Below are 20912 nucleotides of genomic sequence, written 5' to 3'. Positions count from 1 at the left end.
GCCGGCCGTACGCGGAGCCGCCCAATAGTCGCAGGATGTTGCTTTCAGCGAGTGACAGTTGAGCAATTCCCTGAGCGCAGTGAGATTCACCGCGCAGTGATCACCGAAGCTGTTAACACAATGAAGCTGAAAACAAAGGAAACTTCAGCAAAACACTAATTATGGAAGGTAACGTCAGGTAGCGCTAAAGAAATCGGGATGACTCATACCGCGTGAGAGCAGAACGAGCTCAGGGTCACCGAAAGCAAATGACTAATACACACCAAAGCACACAACCTGCAGCTCATACTACACTCATCTGCTCTGCAGGGCATGCGAGGAGTTTTAGTTTCTCGATGGAGAGCAGCCACTGTTCTATAGGATTTTCCACAATGTTAGTATTCAGCTCACCTATGTCCCCCTACAGGACAGCGGGGGGCGGGTCTACGTCCCCCCCTTACAGGACAGCGGGGGCGGGTCTACATCCCTACAGGACAGCGGGGGCGGGTCTACATCCACCTCCCCCCCTACAGGACAGCGGGGGCGGGTCTACATCCCCTACAGGACAGCGGGGGCAGTCTACATCCACCTCCCCCTACAGGACAGCGGGGGCGGGTCTACATCCACCTCCCCCCTACAGGACAGCGGGGGCAGGTCTACATCCACCTCCCCCCTACAGGACAGCGGGGGCGGGTCTACATCCTCCACCCCCCCTACAGGACAGCGGGGACGGGTCTACATCCCCCTCCCCCCCTACAGGACAGCAGGGCGGGTCTACATCCCCCTCCCGCCCTACAGGACAGCGGGGGCGGGTCTAACATCCCCCTCCCGCCCTACAGGACAGCGGGGCGGGTCTACATCCCCCTCCCCCCTACAGGACAGCGGGGGCGGGTCTACATCCCCCTCCCACCCATACAGGACAGCGGGGGCGGGGTCTACATGCCCCCCCTTACAGGACAGCGGGGGCGGGTCTACATGCCCCCCCTTACAGGACAGCGGGGGCGGGTCTACATCCCCCCCCCTTACAGGGGGGAGGTCTACATCCCCCCCCCCTTACAGGACAGCGGGGGCGGGTCTACTTCCCCCCCCCCTTACAGGACAGCGGGGCGGGTCTACAATCCCCCCCCCTTACAGGACAGCGGGGGCGGGTCTACATCCCCCTCCCACCCATACAGGGACAGCGGGGGCGGGTCTACACCCCCTACAGGACAGCGGGGGAGGGTCTACATGCCCCCTACAGGACAGCGGGGGTGGGTCTACATTCCCCCCCCTACAGGACAGCGGGGGTGGGCTACATTCCCCCCCCCTACAGGACAGCGGGTCTACATTCTCCCCCCCCTACAGGACAGCAGGGGCGGGTCTACCTCCCCCCCCCCCCCCCTACAGACAGTGGGGGCAGGTCTACATCCCCCCACAGGACAGCGGGGGCAGGTCTACACCCCCCCCCCCCCACAGGACAGCGGGGGCGGGTCTACATCCCCCCCCCCTACAGGACAGCGGGGGCGGGTCTACATCCCCCCCCTACAGGACAGCGGGGCAGGTTACACCCCCCCCTACAAGGACAGCGGGAGGCAGGTCTACACCCCCCCCCCCACAGGACAGCGGGGGCAGGTCTACACCCCCCCCCCCCCACAGGACAGCGGGGGGCGGGTCTACATCCCCTCCCCTACAGGACAGCGGGGGCAGGTCTACATCCCCCCTACAGGACAGCGGGTCTACACCCCCCCCCCCCTACAGGACAGCGGGGGCAGGTCTACATCCCCCCCCTACAGGACAGCGGGTCTACACCCCCCTACAGGACAGCGGGTGGGCGGGTCTACACCCCCCCCCCCCCTACAGGACAGCAGGGGCGGGTCTACATCACCTTGTAAGCCGTGGCACATACAGCGACCCACCTTGTAAGCCGTGGCACATACAGCGACCCACCTTGTAACCCGTGGCACATACAGCGACCCACCTTGTAACCCGTGGCAGAGCTTCCCGAGGTGCAAGGACAGAGAAGTGAGGACGGACTCATCAGCTTTGAAAGATTTCTCACAAAATGACTTGACCAGAGGAAGAACGATCTGACTTCTGTCGTCTGGAAGAATGAAAGGTTCGGTGGGAACGTTACATTGTGTCGCTGCATCATTCCATCGCTGCATTGTATCATTGTCATCGTCACATTGTACTTCTGTGTATTATTACATCATTATTTTAGGCGGTGGAGCTGATGCCGCAGCCCCTGGGGGGGGGTCACATACTTCATAGGATTATTAACCTCTTTTATTCCTGAGCGCTGATGACATACATTTCCATAATTGTGCAAATATGAACGGATTCTCCGGGGGCTGCGGAGGCCGCACACGAGGGCGATGTGGGCGAGATCTCAATGTCTGTGCTCGGGGGATCAGCCGCTTTCTCTCAATGATCCCGGACCCTCATTACAGGAGTGTGGGGGGCGGTTCCCCTCTATAGCGCAAGCGGCAGTCGCTGATCACTCGCACCTCAATGTCAGGACTCACAGGTGACAGCCAAGAACGCCGACGCTGGCCGCCATGTAATCTGGAGAGCGGCTGATGGACAGGGGCCCGATGCCCGGCTGCATGAGTCACCTGCTCCATTCAGAAGCCGAGTCCTGCTCTGTAGCCCCCCAACCCCTGCCCCCCTTCCCATTTCTGGTTGCAGAGGACACCCACACCTTCTCTTCCGCTTCTTCCCATGATTCTCTGTGACACTGATCACAAGTAACCTTACTACTTTATTACTTTTATACGTCAGTCACACCCAGAGCTGCATTCTGAATTCTGCTCCCTCTTAAAGCTAACATCCGCACCGTTCTTACTGGTGATTCTGTCATTTTCAAGAACGTACCGTGATCGAACATAGATAACAAGTTCACCAGGGTCTCGAAGGCGGCGAGTCGCACGGTGCTTCCCTCATCCCTGGCCAGCTCGATCAGCTCCGGGAGAATGGCGGCTTTGGTTAATTCTGCCCTACAACAAAGAAGAACGTTGATTAATACGTAGAAATGATCACTACTACCACAATGAGATGCTGTAGATGCCCCTATACCATGCACCTACCTCTGAGTCCTTGGTTTGCCCGCCATGCGGTGCCCCAGCAATGCCGCAGGATGTATAGAGAGTCATCGTACCCTATGTGCGGGGGCAGCAGTGATGACGGTGACGTACACCGGCCTCGAGCCCTTCCTAGAATTTATGGCCTCTGCTGTACCGGTATACAGCTCTGCTCTATCGGGCTCTTTATATGAGGGAGCACAGCTTCTAGGGGGTCCGTTCTGATAGACACAGCCCCCCATGCAGCCCCTATGGCAGAGCATGGAGGCTGTACGAACTGCGTGCTCAGGGCTCAGCCGAGAACATGGAGGCACCACGCAAGGTACAGAAACGCGTGAGTCATCGTCAGCTGCACTCAGCGCTGCGTCGCTTTCTGGAGTCCTCGTCTTTTGTTTCTTCCCTTTGTGCCATTACCTGGCCAAGGAGACCCCCACAATATCTACAAAGGACACATTCACGGCCCACTCAGAGGGGGCTGCAGGAATGTGAGGATGCCCCCGCACCGGGCAATCACGGCAGCTATTCTCACCGAGCCCCCACAGACGGAGAGGGAGTCAACTGGGGCCCCACCTGCTCTGAACTACACCGCATATGGGGGGAAGCACGACCATCAAAGACCCCATCACTCTCATACACCTCCTTCCGCTTCATATTCCTCCATGAGTGAAGAATCCCGAGTACGTCCTCATTAACAGACTGACCAGTGTTATACTGGAGGACGGCGCCTATTAATGAAGAAGCGTGACTGCGACCACCAGAGACTACAGTAATGAGAGAGGGTGCTGCAGAAAAACGGAGCGTCGCCCCCAATAACCCGACATATCACCGTCATACAGTGCAGGGACCAATGTCTGACAATGGGAGGTTTATCATATATACGGGTCCTCCTACATCAGGAGTCACTGTGCACATACAGTACTTACCCTGCATTATACTCCAGAGCTGCACTCACTATTCTGCTGGTGCAGTCACTGTGTACATACATTACATTACTGATCCTGAGTTACATCCTGTATTATACTCCAGAGCTGCACTCACTATTCTGCTGGTGCAGTCACTGTGTACATACATTACATTACTGATCCTGAGTTACATCCTGTATTATACTCCAGAGCTGCACTCACTATTCTGCTGGTGCAGTCACTGTGTACATACATTACTGATCCTGAGTTATATCCTGTATTATACCCCAGAGCTGCACTCACTATTCTGCTGGTGCAGTCACTGTGTACATACATTACTGATCCTGAGTTACATCCTGTATTATACTCCAGAGCTGCACTCACTATTCTGCTGGTACAGCCACTGTGTACATACATTACATTACTGATCCTGAGTTATATCCTGTATTATACTCCAGAGCTGTACTCACTATTCTGCTGGTGCAGTCACTGTGTACATACATTACATTACTGATCCTGAGTTACATCCTGTATTATACTCCAGAGCTGCACTCACTATTCTGCTGGTGCAGTCACTGTGTACATACATTACATTACTGATCCTGAGTTACATCCTGTATTATACTCCAGAGCTGCACTCACTATTCTGCTGGTGCAGTCACTGTGTACATACATTACATTACTGATCCTGAGTTACATCCTGTATTATACTCCAGAGCTGCACTCACTATTCTGCTGGTGCAGTCACTGTGTACATACATTACATTACTGATCCTGAGTTACATCCTGTATTATACTCCAGAGCAGCACTCACTATTCTGCTGGTGCAGTTGCTGTGTACATACATTACATCACTGATCCTGTACTGATCCTGAGTTACATCCTGTATTATACTCCAGAGCTGCACTCACTATTCTGCTGGTGCAGTTGCTGTGTACATACATTACATTACTGATCCTGAGTTATATCCTGTATTATACTCCAGAGCTGTACTCACTATTCTGCTGGTGCAGTCACTGTGTACATACATTACATTACTGCTCCTGAGTTACATCCTGTATTACACTCCAGAGCTGCACTCACTATTCTGCCGATGCAGTCACTGTGTACATACATTACATTACTGATCCTGAGTTACATCCTGTATTATACTCCAGAGCTGCACTCACTATTCTGCTGGTGCAGTCACTGTGTACATACATTACATTACTGATCCTGAGTTACATCCTGTATTATACTCAAGAGCTGCACTCACTATTCTGCTGGTGCAGTCACTGTGTACATACATTACTGATCCTGAGTTATATCCTGTATTATACTCCAGAGCTGCACTCACTATTCTGCTGGTGCAGTCACTGTGTACATACATTACATTACTGATCCTGAGTTACATCCTGTATTATACTCCAGAGCTGCACTCACTATTCTGCTGGTGCAGTCACTGTGTACATACATTACATTACTGATCCTGAGTTACATCCAGTATTATACTCCAGAGCTGCGCTCACTATTCTGCTGGTGCAGTCGCTGTGTACATACATTACATTACTGATCCTGAGTTACATCCAGTATTATACTCCAGAGCTGCACTCACTATTCTGCTGGTGCAGTCACTGTGTACATACATTACATTACTGATCCTGAGTTACATCCAGTATTATACTCCAGAGCTGCACTCACTATTCTGCTGGTGCAGTCACTGTGTACATACATTACTGATCCTGAGTTATATCCTGTATTATACTCCAGAGCTGTACTCACTATTCTGTTGGTGCAGTCACTGTGTACATACATTACATTACTGATCCTGAGTTATATCCTGTATTATACTCCAGAGCTGCACTCACTATTCTGCTGGTGCAGTCACTGTGTACATACATTACATTACTGATCCTGAGTTACATCCTGTATTATACTCCAGAGCTGCACTCACTATTCTGCTGGTGCAGTCACTGTGTACATACATTACATTACTGATCCTGAGTTACCTCCTGTATTATACTACAGAGCTGCACTAACTATTCTGCTGGTGCAGTCACTGTGTACATATATTACATTACTGATCCTGAGTTACATCCTGTATTATACTCCAGAGCTGCACTCACTATTCTGCTGGTGCAGTCACTGTGTACATACATTACATTACTGATCCTGAGTTACATCCTGTATTATCCTCCAGAGCTGCACTCACTATTCTGCTGGTGCAGTCACTGTGTACATACATTACTGATCCTCAGTTACATCCTGTATTATACTCCAGAGCTGCACTCACTATTCTGCTGGTGCAGTCACTGTGCACATACATTACATTACTGATCCTGAGTTACATCCAGTATTGTACTCCAGAGCTGCGCTCACTATTCTGCTGGTGCAGTCACTGTGTACATACATTACTGATCCTGAGTTACATCCTGTATTATACTCCAGAGCTGCACTCACTATTGTGCTGGTGCAGTCACTGTGTACATACATTACATTACTGATCCTGAGTTACATCCTGTATTATACTCCAGAGCTGCACTCACTATTCTGCTGATGCAGTCACTGTGTACATACATTACATTACTGATCCTGAGTTATATCCTGTATTATACTCCAGAGCTGTACTCACTATTCTGCTGGTGCAGTCACTGTGTACATACATTACATTACTGATCCTGAGTTATATCCTGTATTATACTCCAGAGCTGCACTCACTATTCTGCTGGTGCAGTCACTGTGTACATACATTACATTACTGATCCTGAGTTACATCCTGTATTATACTCCAGAGCTGCACTCACTATTCTGCTGGTGCAGTCACTGTGTACATACATTACATTACTGCTCCTGAGTTACATCCTGTATTATACTCCAGAGCTGCACTCACTATTCTGCCGATGCAGTCACTGTGTACATACATTACATTACTGATCCTGAGTTACATCCTGTATTATACTCCAGAGCTGCACTCACTATTCTGCTGGTGCAGTCACTGTGTACATACATTACATTATTGATCCTGAGTTACATCCTGTATTATACTCCAGAGCTGCACTCACTATTCTGCTGGTGCAGTCACTGTGTACATACATTACATTACTGATTCTGAGTTACCTCCTGTATTATACTCCAGAGCTGCACTCACTATTCTGCTGCTGCAGTCACTGTGTACATACATTACATTACTGATCCTGAGTTACATCTTGTATTATACTCCAGAGCTGCACTCACTATTCTGCTGGTGCAGTCACTGTGTACATAAATTACATTACTGATCCTGAGTTATATCCTGTATTATACTCCAGAGCTGTACTCACTATTCTGATGGTGCAGTCACTGTGTACATACATTACATTACTGATCCTGAGTTATATCCTGTATTATACTCCAGAGCTGTACTCACTATTCTGCTGGTGCAGTCACTGTGTACATACATTACATTACTGATCCTGAGTTACCTCCTGTATTATACTCCAGAGCTGCACTCACTATTCTGCTGGTGCAGTCACTGTGTACATACATTACATTACTGATCCTGAGTTACATCCTGTATTATCCTCCAGAGCTGCACTCACTATTCTGCTGGTGCAGTCACTGTGTACATACATTACTGATCCTCAGTTACATCCTGTATTATACTCCAGAGCTGCACTCACTATTCTGCTGGTGCAGTCACTGTGTACATACATTACATTACTGATCCTGAGTTACATCCAGTATTATACTCCAGAGCTGCGCTCACTATTCTGCTGGTGCAGTCACTGTCTACATACATTACATTACTGATCCTGAGATGCATCCTGTATTATACTCCAGAGCTGCACTCACTATTCTGCTGGTGCAGTCAATGTGTACATACATTACTGATCCTGAGATACATCCTGTATTATACTCCAGAGCTGCACTCACTATTGTGCTGGTGCAGTCACTGTGTACATACATTACATTACTGATCCTGAGTTACATCCTGTATTATACTCCAGAGCTGCACTCACTATTCTGCTGGTGCAGTCACTGTGTACATACATTACATTACTGATCCTGAGTTACATCCTGTATTATACTCCAGAGCTGCACTCACTATTCTGCTGGTGCAGTCACTGTGTACATACATTACATTACTGATCCTGAGTTACATCCTGTATTATCCTCCAGAGCTGCACTCACTATTCTGCTGGTGCAGTCACTGTGTACATACATTACATTACTGATCATGAGTTACATCCAGTATTATACTCCAGAGCTGCGCTCACTATTCTGCTGGTGCAGTCACTGTCTACATACATTACATTACTGATCCTGAGATGCATCCTGTATTATACTCCAGAGCTGCACTCACTATTCTGCTGGTGCAGTCAATGTGTACATACATTACTGATCCTGAGATACATCCTGTATTATACTCCAGAGCTGCACTCACTATTGTGCTGGTGCAGTCACTGTGTACATACATTACATTACTGATCCTGATTTACATCCTGTATTATACTCCAGAGCTGCACTCACTATTCTGCTGGTGCAGTCACTGTGTACATACATTACATTACTGATCCTGAGTTACATCCTGTATTATACTCCAGAGCTGCACTCACTATTCTGCTGGTGCAGTCACTGTGTACATACATTACATTACTGATCCTGAGTTACATCCTGTATTATACCCCAGAGCTGCACTCACTATTCTGCTGGTGCAGTCACTGTGTACATACATTACTGATCCTGAGTTACATCCTGTATTATACTCCAGAGCTGCACTCACTATTCTGCTGGTGCAGTCACTGTGTACATACATTACATTACTGATCCTGAGTTACATCCTGTATTATACTCCAGAGCTGCACTCACTATTCTGCTGGTGCAGTCACTGTGTACATACATACATTACTGATCCTGAGTTACATCCTGTATTATACTCCAGAGCTGCACTCACTATTCTGCTGGTGCAGTCACTGTGTACATACATTACATTACTGATCCTGAGTTACATCCTGTATTATACTCCAGAGCTGCACTCACTATTCTGCTGGTGCAGTCACTGTGTACATACATTACATTACTGATCCTGAGTTATATCCTGTATTATAATCCAGAGCTGCACTCACTATTCTGCTGGGGCAGTCACTGTGTACATACATTACATTACTGATCCTGTACTGATCCCGAGTTACATCCTGTATTATACTCCAGAGCTGCACTAACTATTCTGATGGTGCAGTCACAGTGTACATACATTACATTACTGATCCTGAGTTACATCCTGTATTATACCCCAGAGCTGCACTCACTATTCTGCTGGTGCAGTCAGTGTGTACATTCATTACATTACTGATCCTGAGTTACATCCTGTATTATACTCCAGAGCTGCACTCACTATTCTGCTGGTGCAGTCACTGTGTACATACATTACAGTACTGATCCTGAGTTACCTCCTGTATTATACTCCAGAGCTGCACTCACTATTCTGCTGGTGCAGTCACTGTGTACATACATTTCATTACTGATCCAGAGTTACATCCTGTATTATACTCCAGAGCTGCACTCACTATTCTGCTGGTGCAGTCACTGTGTACATACATTACATTACTGATCCTGAGTTATATCCTGTATTATACTCCAGAGCTGCACTCACTATTCTGCTGGTGCAGTCACTGTGTACATACATTACATTACTGATCCTGAGTTACATCCTGTATTATACTCCAGAGCTGCACTCACTATTCTGCTGGCGCAGTCACTGTGTACATACATTACATTACTGATCCTGAGTTACCTCCTGTATTATACTCCAGAGCTGCACTCACTATTCTGCTGGTGCAGTCACTGTGTACATACATTACAATACTGATCCTGAGTTACATCCTGTATTATACTCCAGAGCTGCACTCACTATTCTGCTGGTGCAGTCACTGTGTACATACATTACATTACTGATCCTGAGTTACCTCCTGTATTATATTCCAGAGCTGCACTCACTATTCTGCTGGTGCAGTCACTGTGTACATACATTACATTACTGATCCTGAGTTACATCCTGTATTATACTCCAGAGCTGCACTCACTATTCTGCTGGTGCAGTCACTGTGTACATACATTACATTACTGATCCTGAGTTACATCCTGTATTATACTCCAGAGCTGCACTCACTATTCTGCTGGTGCAGTCACTGTGTACATACATTACATTACTGATCCGGAGTTATATCCTGTATTATAATCCAGAGCTGCACTCACTATTCTGCTGGGGCAGTCACTGTGTACATACATTACATTACTGATCCTGTACTGATCCTGAGTTACATCCTGTATTATATTCCAGAGCTGCACTCACTATTCTGCTGGTGCAGTCACTGTGTACATACATTACATTACTGATCCTGAGTTACATCCTGTATTATACTCCAGAGCTGCACTCACTATTCTGCTGGTGCAGTCACTGTGTACATACATTACATTACTGATCCTGAGTTACATCCTGTATTATACTCCAGAGCTGCACTCACTATTCTGCTGGTGCAGTCACTGTGTACATACATTACATTACTGATCCTGTACTGATCCTGAGTTACATCCTGTATTATACTCCAGAGCTGCGCTCACTATTCTGCTGGTGCAGTCACTGTGTACATACATTACATTACTGATCCTGTACTGATCCTGAGTTACATCCTGTATTATATTCCAGAGCTGCACTCACTATTCTGCTGGTGCAGTCACTGTGTACATACATTACATTACTGATCCTGAGTTACATCCTGTATTATACTCCAGAGCTGCACTCATTATTCTGCTGGTGCAGTCACTGTGTACATACATTACATTACTGATCCTGAGTTATATCCTGTATTATACTCCAGAGCTGCACTCACTATTCTGCTGGTGCAGTCACTGTGTACATACATTACATTACTGATCCTGAGTTACATCCTGTATTATACTCCAGAGCTGCACTCACTATTCTGCTGGTGCAGTCACTGTGTACATACATTACATTACTGATCCTGAGTTACACCCTGTATTACACTCCAGAGCTGCGCTCACTATTCTGCTGGTGCAGTCACTGTGTACATACATTATTGAGGCGTCGCTATACTCACCCTATACCTTGTGCAATGAACTCCAGTTGGCGACACATACAAGAACGGACTTCGTACTCCACGTCCTGACACAGGGATTCCACTAGGGGCAGTATGTCACGCTTCACTCTGTAACACAGATGGGAAAGTTTTAGTGAATGTTTTCAGTGTCAGTATTGATGAAAATGCACAAGTAAGTGCAGGCAGGGTTCTCGCAGAGGCTTTGTCACAAAGTCGATGTAGACAACACTGTAAGCCCAACACAGCAGCATCAAAGGTCCTGAACTGTATGGAGCTCACTCTGACCTGCACTGATACATTGTAACGAGCTCATCAGCAGTGCGACCAGGACTAGAGCACAATAGTTTTCCAAACTGTACATAAAAGGCAGATCCCCGGGTGACTTACATGTGAGCCTCAAACTTGTTGGCAAGTTTCCCAAGGATCTTACATCTGGTAAGTCGTGACTGCAACGTCTGAGACAGCTGAGCCTTAGATACCAGAGGATTGAGGATCTGTACAAGGAGAAAGAGAGAACACAGTGAGCTGCGAATAAGAGACACCCCCTATATACAAGAGACACCCCCTATATACAAGAGACACCCCGAATATACAAGAGACACCACCTATATACAAGAGACACCCCCTATATACAAGAGACACCCCCTATATACAAGAGACACCCCAAATATACAAGAGACACCCCGAATATACAAGAGACACCCCCTATATACAAGAGACACCCCCAATATACAAGAGACACCCCCAATATACAAGAGACGCCCCCTATATACAAGAGACGCCCCCTATATACAAGAGACGCCCCCTAAATACAAGAAACACCCCCTGCTTATAAGAGACACCCCCTATATACAAGAGACACCCCCTATATACAAGAGACACCCCCTATATACAAGAGACACCCCCTATATATAAGAAACACCCCCAATATACAAGAGACACCCCCAATATACAAGAGACACCCCCAATATACAAGAGACACCCCCTATATACAAGAGACACCCCCTATATACAAGAGACACCCCCTGCTTATAAGAGACACCCCCTATATACAAGAGACACCCCCTATATACAAGAGACACCCCCTATATACAAGAGACACCCCCTATATACAAGAGACACCCCCTATATATAAGAAACACCCCCAATATACAAGAGACACCCCCAATATACAAGAGACACCCCCTATATACAAGAGACACCCCCTATATACAAGAGACACCCCCTATATACAAGAGACACCCCCTATATACAAGAGACACCCCCTATATACAAGAGACACCCCCTGCTTATAAGAGACACCCCCTATATACAAGAGACACCCCCTATATACAAGAGACACCCCCTATATACAAGAGACACCCCCTGCTTATAAGAGACACCCCCTATATACAAGAGACACCCCCTATATACAAGAGACATCCCCTATATACAAGAGACACCCCCTATATACAAGAGATACCCCCAATATACAAGAGACACCCCCAATATACAAGAAACACCCCCAATATACAAGAAACACCCCCTGCTTAAAAGAGACACCCCCTATATACAAGAGACACCCCCTATATACAAGAGACACCCCCAATATACAAGAGACACCCCCTATATACAAGAGACACCCCCTATATACAAGAGACATTCCCTATATACAAGAGACACCCCCTATATACAAGAGATACCCCCTATATACAAGAGATACCCCCTATATACAAGAGACACCCCCTATATACAAGAGACACCCCCAATATACAAGAGACACCCCCTATATACAAGAGACACCCCCTATATACAAGAGACACCCCCTATATACAAGAGACACCCCCTATATACAAGAGACACCCCCAATATACAAGAAACACCCCCTGCTTATAAGAGACACCCCCAATATACAAGAGACACCCCCAATATACAAGAGACACCCCCAATATACAAGAGACACCCCCAATATACAAGAGACACCCCCTATATACAAGAGACACCCCCAATATACAAGAAACACCCCCTGCTTATAAGAGACACCCCCTATATACAACAGACACCCCCTATATACAAGAGACACCCCCAATATACAAGAGACACCCCCTGCTTATAAGAGACACCCCCTATATACAAGAGACACCCCCAATATACAAGAGACACCCCCAATATACAAGAGACACCCCCAATATACAAGAGGCACCCCCTATATACAAGAGGCACCCCCTATATACAAGAGACACCCCCTGCTTATAAGAGACACCCCCTATATACAACAGACACCCCCTATATACAAGAGACACCCCCAATATACAAGAGACACCCCCAATATACAAGAGATACCCCCTATATACAAGAGACACCCCCTATATACAAGAGACACCCCCTATATACAAGAGACACCCCCTGCTTATAAGAGACACCCCCTATATACAAGAGACACCCCCTATATACAACAGACACCCCCTAAATACAAGAAACACCCCCTGCTTATAAGAGACACCCACTATATACAACAAACACCCCCTATATACAAGAGACACCCCCTATATACAAGAGACACCCCCTATATACAAGAGACACCCTCTGCTTATAAGAGACACCCCCTATATACAAGAGACACCCCCTATATACAAGAGACATCCCCTATATACAAGAGACACCCCCTATATACAAGAGATACCCCCAATATACAAGAGACACCCCCAATATACAAGAAACACCCCCAATATACAAGAAACACCCCCTGCTTATAAGGGACACCCCCTATATACAAGAAACACCCCCTATATACAAGAAACACCCCCTGCTTATAAGAGACACCCCCTATATACAAGAGACACCCCCAATATACAAGAGACACCCCCTATATACAAGAGACACCCCCTATATACAAGAGACATTCCCTATATACAAGAGACACCCCCTATATACAAGAGATACCCCCTATATACAAGAGATACCCCCTATATACAAGAGACACCCCCTATATACAAGAGACACCCCCTATATACAAGAGACACCCCCAATATACAAGAGACACCCCCTATATACAAGAGACACCCCCAATATACAAGAAACACCCCCTGCTTATAAGAGACACCCCCAATATACAAGAGACACCCCCAATATACAAGAGACACCCCCAATATACAAGAGACACCCCCTATATACAAGAGACACCCCCAATATACAAGAAACACCCCCTGCTTATAAGAGACACCCCCTATATACAACAGACACCCCCTATATACAAGAGACACCCCCAATATACAAGAGACACCCCCTGCTTATAAGAGACACCCCCTATATACAAGAGACACCCCCAATATACAAGAGACACCCCCAATATACAAGAGACACCCCCAATATACAAGAGGCACCCCCTATATACAAGAGACACCCCCTATATACAAGAGACACCCCCTATATACAACAGACACCCCCTATATACAAGAGACACCCCCAATATACAAGAGACACCCCCAATATACAAGAGACACCCCCTATATACAAGAGACACCCCCTATATACAAGAGACACCCCCTGCTTATAAGAGACACCCCCTATATACAAGAGACACCCCCTATATACAAGAGACACCCCCTATATACAACAGACACCCCCTATATACAAGAAACACCCCCTATATACAAGAAACACCCCCTGCTTATAAGAGACACCCACTATATACAACAGACACCCCCTATATACAAGAGACACCCCCTATATACAAGAGACACCCCCAATATACAAGAGACACCCCCTATATACAAGAAACACCCCCTGCTTATAAGAGACACCCCCAATATACAAGAGACACCCCCAATATACAAGAGACACCCCCTATATACAAGAGACACCCCCTATATACAAGAGAAACCCCCTATATATAAGAAACACCCCCAATATACAAGAGACACCCCCAATATACAAGAGACACCCCCAATATACAAGAGACACCCCCTATATACAAGAGACACCCTCTGCTTATAAGAGACACCCCCTATATACAAGAGACACCCCCTATATACAAGAGACATCCCCTATATACAAGAGACACCCCCTATATACAAGAGATACCCCCAATATACAAGAGACACCCCCAATATACAAGAAACACCCCCAATATACAAGAAACACCCCCTGCTTATAAGAGACACCCCCTATATACAAGAGACACCCCCTATATACAAGAAACACCCCCTATATACAAGAAACACCCCCAATATACAAGAGACACCCCCAATATACAAGAGACACCCCCTATATACAAGAGACACCCCCTATATACAAGAGAAACCCCCTATATATAAGAAACACCCCCAATATACAAGAGACACCCCCAATATACAAGAGACACCCCCAATATACAAGAGACACCCCCTATATACAAGAGACACCCCCTATATACAAGAGACACCCCCAATATACAAGAAACACCCCCTGCTTATAAGAGACACCCCCTATATACAACAGACAACCCCTATATACAAGAGACACCCCCAATATACAAGAGACACCCCCTATATACAAGAGACACCCCCTATATACAAGAGACACACCCTATATACAAGAGACACACCCTATATACAAGAGATACCCCCTATATACAAGAGACACCCCCTGCTTATAAGAGACACCCCCTATATACAAGAGACACCCCCTATATATAAGAGACACCCCCTATATACAAGAGACACCCCCTGCTTATAAGAGACACCCCCTATATACAAGAGACACCCCCTATATACAAGAGATACCCCCTATATACAAGAGATACCCCCTATATACAAGAGACACCCCCTATATACAAGAGACACCCCCTATATACAAGAGACACCCCCTTTATACAAGAGATACCCCCTATACACAAGAGACACCCCCTATATACAAGAGATACCCCCTATATACAAGAGACACCCCTATATACAAGAGACACCCCCTGCTTATAAGAGACACCCCCTATATGCAAGAGACACCCCCTATAAACAAGAGACACCCCCTATATACAAGAGACACCCCCTATATACAAGAGACACCCCCTGCTTATAAGAGACACCCCCTATATACAAGAGACACCCCCTATATACAAGAGACACCCCCTGCTTATAAGAGACACCCCCTATATACAAGAGACACCCCTAATATACAAGAGACACCCCCTGCTTATAAGAGACACCCCCTATATACAACAGACACCCCCTATATACAACAGACACCCCCAATATACAAGAGACACCCCCAATATACAAGAGACACCCCCTATATACAAGAGACACCCCCTATATACAAGAGACACCCCCTATATACAAGAGATACCCCCTATTTACAAGAGATACCCCCTATTTACAAGAGACACCCCCAATATACAAGAGACACCCCCTATATACAAGAGACACCCCCAATATATAATGTATGTACACAGTGACTGCACCAGCAGAATAGTGAGTGCAGCTCTGGGGTATAATACAGGATGTAACTCAGGATCAGTAATGTAATGTATGTACACAGTGACTCCACCAGCAGAATAGTGAGTGCAGCTCTGGGGTATAATACAGGATGTAACTCAGGATCAGTAATGTAATGTATGTACACAGTGACTGCACCAGCAGAATAGTGAGTGCAGCTCTGGAGTATAATACAGGAGGTAACTCAGGATCAGTAATGTAATGTATGTACACAGTGACTGCACCAGCAGAATAGTGAGTGCAGCTCTGGAGTATAATACAGGAGGTAACTCAGGATCAGTAATGTAATGTATGTACACAGTGACTGCACCAGCAGAATAGTGAGTGCAGCTCTGGGGTATAATACAGGATGTAACTCAGGGTCAGTAATGTAATGTATGTACACAGTGACTGCACCAGCAGAATAGTGAGTGCAGCTCTGGAGTGTAATACAGGATGTAACTCAGGATCAGTAATGTAATGTATGTACACAGTGACTGCACCAGCAGAATAGTGAGTGCAGCTCTGGAGTATAATACAGGATGTAACTCAGGATCAGTAATGTAATGTATGTACACAGTGACTGCACCAGCAGAATAGTGAGTGCAGCTCTGGAGTATAATACAGGAGGTATCTCAGGATCAGTAATGTAATGTATGTACACAGTGACTGCACCAGCAGAATAGTGAGTGCAGCTCTGGAGTATAATACAGGATATAACTCAGGATCAGTAATGTAATGTATGTACACAGTGACTGCACCAGCAGAATAGTGAGTGCAGCTCTGGAGTGTAATACAGGATGTAACTCAGGATCAGTAATGTAATGTATGTACACAGTGACTGCACCAGCAGAATAGTGAGTGCAGCTCTGGAGTATAATACAGGATGTAACTCAGGATCAGTAATGTAATGTATGTACACAGTGACTCCACCAGCAGAATAGTGAGTGCAGCTCTGGAGTATAATACAGGATATAACTCAGGATCAGTAATGTAATGTATGTACACAGTGACTGCACCAGCAGAATAGTGAGTGCAGCTCTGGAGTATAATACAGGATGTAACTCAGGATCAGTAATGTAATGTATGTACACAGTGACTGCACCAGCAGAATAGTGAGTACAGCTCTGGAGTATAATACAGGATGTAACTCAGGATCAGTAATGTAATGTATGTACACAGTGACTGCACCAGCAGAATAGTGAGTGCAGCTCTGGAGTATAATACAGGATGTAACTCAGGATCAGTAATGTAATGTATGTACACAGTGACTGCACCAGCAGAATAGTGAGTGCAGCTCTGGAGTATAATACAGGATGTAACTCAGGATCAGTAATGTAATGTATGTACACAGTGACTGCACCAGCAGAATAGTGAGTGCCGCTCTGGAGTATAATACAGGAGGTAACTCAGGATCAGTACAGGATCAGTAATGTAATGTATGTACACAGTGACTGCACCAGCAGAATAGTGAGTGCAGCTCTGGGGTATAATACAGGATGTAACTCAGGATCAGTAATGTAATGTATGTACACAGTGACTGCACCAGCAGAATAGTGAGTGCAGCTCTGGAGTATAATACAGGATGTAACTCAGGATCAGTAATGTAATGTATGTACACAGTGACTGCACCAGCAGAATAGTGAGCACAGCTCTGGAGTATAATACAGGATGTAACTCAGGATCAGTAATGTAATTTAAGTACACAGTGACTGCACCAGCAGAATAGTGAGTGCCGCTCTGGAGTATAATACAGGAGGTAACTCAGGATCAGTACAGGATCAGTAATGTAATGTATGTACACAGTGACTGCACCAGCAGAATAGTGAGTGCAGCTCTGGGGTATAATACAAGATGTAACTCAGGATCAGTAATGTAATGTATGTACACAGTGACTGCACCAGCAGAATAGTGAGTGCAGCTCTGGAGTATAATACAGGAGGTAACTCAGGATCAGTAATGTAATGTATGTACACAGTGACTGCACCAGCAGAATAGTGAGTGCAGCTCTGGGGTATAATACAGGATGTAACTCAGGATCAGTAATGTAATGTATGTACACAGTGACTGCACCAGCAGAATAGTGAGTGCAGCTCTGGAGTATAATACAGGATGTAACTCAGGATCAGTAATGTAATGTATGTACACAGTGACTGCACCAGCAGAATAGTGAGCGCAGCTCTGGAGTATAATACAGGAGGTAACTCAGGATCAGTAACGTAATGTATGTACACAGTGACTGTACCAGCAGAATAGTGAGTGCAGCTCTGGAGTATAATACAGGAGGTAACTCAGGATCAGTAATGTAATGTATGTACACAGTGACTGCACCAGCAGAATAGTGAGTGCCGCTCTGAAGTATAATACAGGGTGTAACTCAGGATCAGTAATGTAATGTATGTACACAGTGACTGCACCAGCAGAATAGTGAGTGCAGCTGTGGAGTATAATACAGGATGCAACTCAGGATCAGTAATGTAATGTATGTACACAGTGACTGCACCAGCAGAATAGTGAGTGCAGCTCTGGAGTATAATACAGGAGGTAACTCATTATCAGTAATGTAATGTATGTACACAGTGACTGCACCAGCAGAATAGTGAGTGCCGCTCTGGAGTATAATACAGGAGGTAACTCAGGATTAGTAATGTAATGTATGTACACAGTGACTGTACCAGCAGAATAGTGAGTGCAGCTCTGGAGTATAATACAGGATGTAACTCAGGATCAGTAATGTAATGTATGTACACAGTGACTGCACCAGCAGAATAGTGAGTACAGCTCTGGAGTATAATACAGGAGGTAACTCAGGATCAGTAATGTAATGTATGTACACAGTGACTGCACCAGCAGAATAGTGAGTGCCGCTCTGAAGTATAATACAGGGTGTAACTCAGGATCAGTAATGTAATGTATGTACACAGTGACTGCACCAGCAGAATAGTGAGTGCAGCTCTGGAGTATAATACAGGATGTAACTCAGGATCAGTAATGTAATGTACAGTCATATGAAAAAGTTTGGGCACCCCTATTAATCTTAAGCTTAATGTTTTATAAAAATTGGTGTTTTTGCAACAGCTATTTCAGTTTGATATATGTAATAACTGTTGGATACAGTAATGTTTCTGCCTTGAAATGAGGTTTATTGTACTAACAGAAAATGTGCAATCTGCATTCAAACAAAATTTGACAGGTGCATAAGTATGGGCACCTCACCAGAAAAGTGACATTAATATTTAGTAGATCCTCCTTTTGCAAAAATAACAGCCTCTAGTCGCTTCCTGTAGCTTTTAATGAGTTCCTGGATCCTGGATGAAGGTATTTTTGACCATTCCTCTTTACAAAACAATTCCAGTTCAGTTAAGTTTGATGGTCGCCGAGCATGGACAGCCCTCTTCAAATGATCCCACAGATGTTCAATGATATTCAGGTCTGGGGACTGGGATGGCCATTCCAGAACATTGTAATTGTTCCTCTGCATGAATGCCTGAGTAGATTTGGAGCGGTGTTTTGGATCATTGTCTTGCTGAAAGATCCATCCCCTGCGTAACTTCAACTTTATCACTGATTCTTGAACATTATTGTCAAGAATCTGCTGATACTGAGTGGAATCCATGCGTCCCTCAACTTTAACAAGATTCCCAGTGCCGGCATTGACCACACAGCCCCAAAGCATGATGGAACCTCCACCAAATTTTACTGTGGGTAGCAAGTGTTTTTCTTGGAATGCTGTGTTTTTTTGCCACCATGCATAACGCCTTTTTGTATGACCAAACAACTCAATCTTGGTTTCATCAGTCCACAGGACCTTCTTCCAAAAAGAAATAGGCTTCTTCAAATGTGCTTTTGCATACCTCAGCCGACTCTGTTTGTGCGTACTTGCAGAAACGGCTTCTTTCGCATCACTCTCCCATACAGCTTCTCCTTGTGCAAAGTGCGTTGTATAGTTGACCGAAGCACAGTGACACCATCTGCAGCAAGTTGATGCTGCAGCTCTTGTCCTTGACTGATCTCACCATTCTTCTTCTCTGCCTTTCTGATGTTTTTCTTGTCCTGACACTTCTGGCCTTAACAAGAACTGTCCCTATGTTCTTCCATTTCCTTACTATGTTCCTCACAGTGGAAACTGACAGGTTAAATCTCTGAGACAGCTTTTTGTATCCTTCCCCTGAACAACTATGTTGAATAATCTTTGTTTTCAGATCATTTGACAGTTGTTTTGAGGAGCCCATGATGCCACTCTTCAGAGGAGATTCAAACAGGAGAACAACTTGCAAGTGGCCACTTTAAGTAGCTTTTCTCATGATTGCATACACCTGGCTATAAAGTTCAAAGCTCAATGAGGTTACAAAACCAAAAAAAGTGCTTTAGTAAGTCAGTAAAAAGTAGGAAGGAGTATTTAAAACAAGAAAATGATAAGGGTGCCCATACTTATGCACAGGTCAAATTTTGTTTGAATGCAGATTG

The 20912-nt window shown here is 45.8% G+C and overlaps 1 protein-coding gene across 1 annotated transcript in view; it reads right to left on the bottom strand.

Annotated features, from left to right (window-relative positions):
- The window catches only part of PPP4R4 (protein phosphatase 4 regulatory subunit 4), a 290124-nt gene that overhangs the window by 19049 nt on the left and 250163 nt on the right, over nt 1–20912 (bottom strand). The window contains exons 6-9 of the mRNA XM_073638312.1: nt 11404–11510; nt 11017–11124; nt 2833–2954; nt 1776–2059 (exon numbers count right to left, since the gene is read on the bottom strand). Coding sequence (XP_073494413.1) covers nt 1776–2059; nt 2833–2954; nt 11017–11124; nt 11404–11510 — 621 coding nt within the window. The remainder of the gene's footprint in view (nt 1–1775; nt 2060–2832; nt 2955–11016; nt 11125–11403; nt 11511–20912) is intronic.

The sequence above is a fragment of the Phyllobates terribilis genome, unplaced genomic scaffold (genome assembly GCF_046119375.1).
Source record: "Phyllobates terribilis strain yellow unplaced genomic scaffold, ASM4611937v1 Scaffold_7__3_contigs__length_470593459, whole genome shotgun sequence".
NCBI lineage: Eukaryota > Metazoa > Chordata > Amphibia > Anura > Dendrobatidae > Phyllobates > Phyllobates terribilis.
The sequence above is the reverse complement of the archived record's forward strand: the minus strand, read 5'-3'. Positions and strand labels throughout refer to the sequence as shown.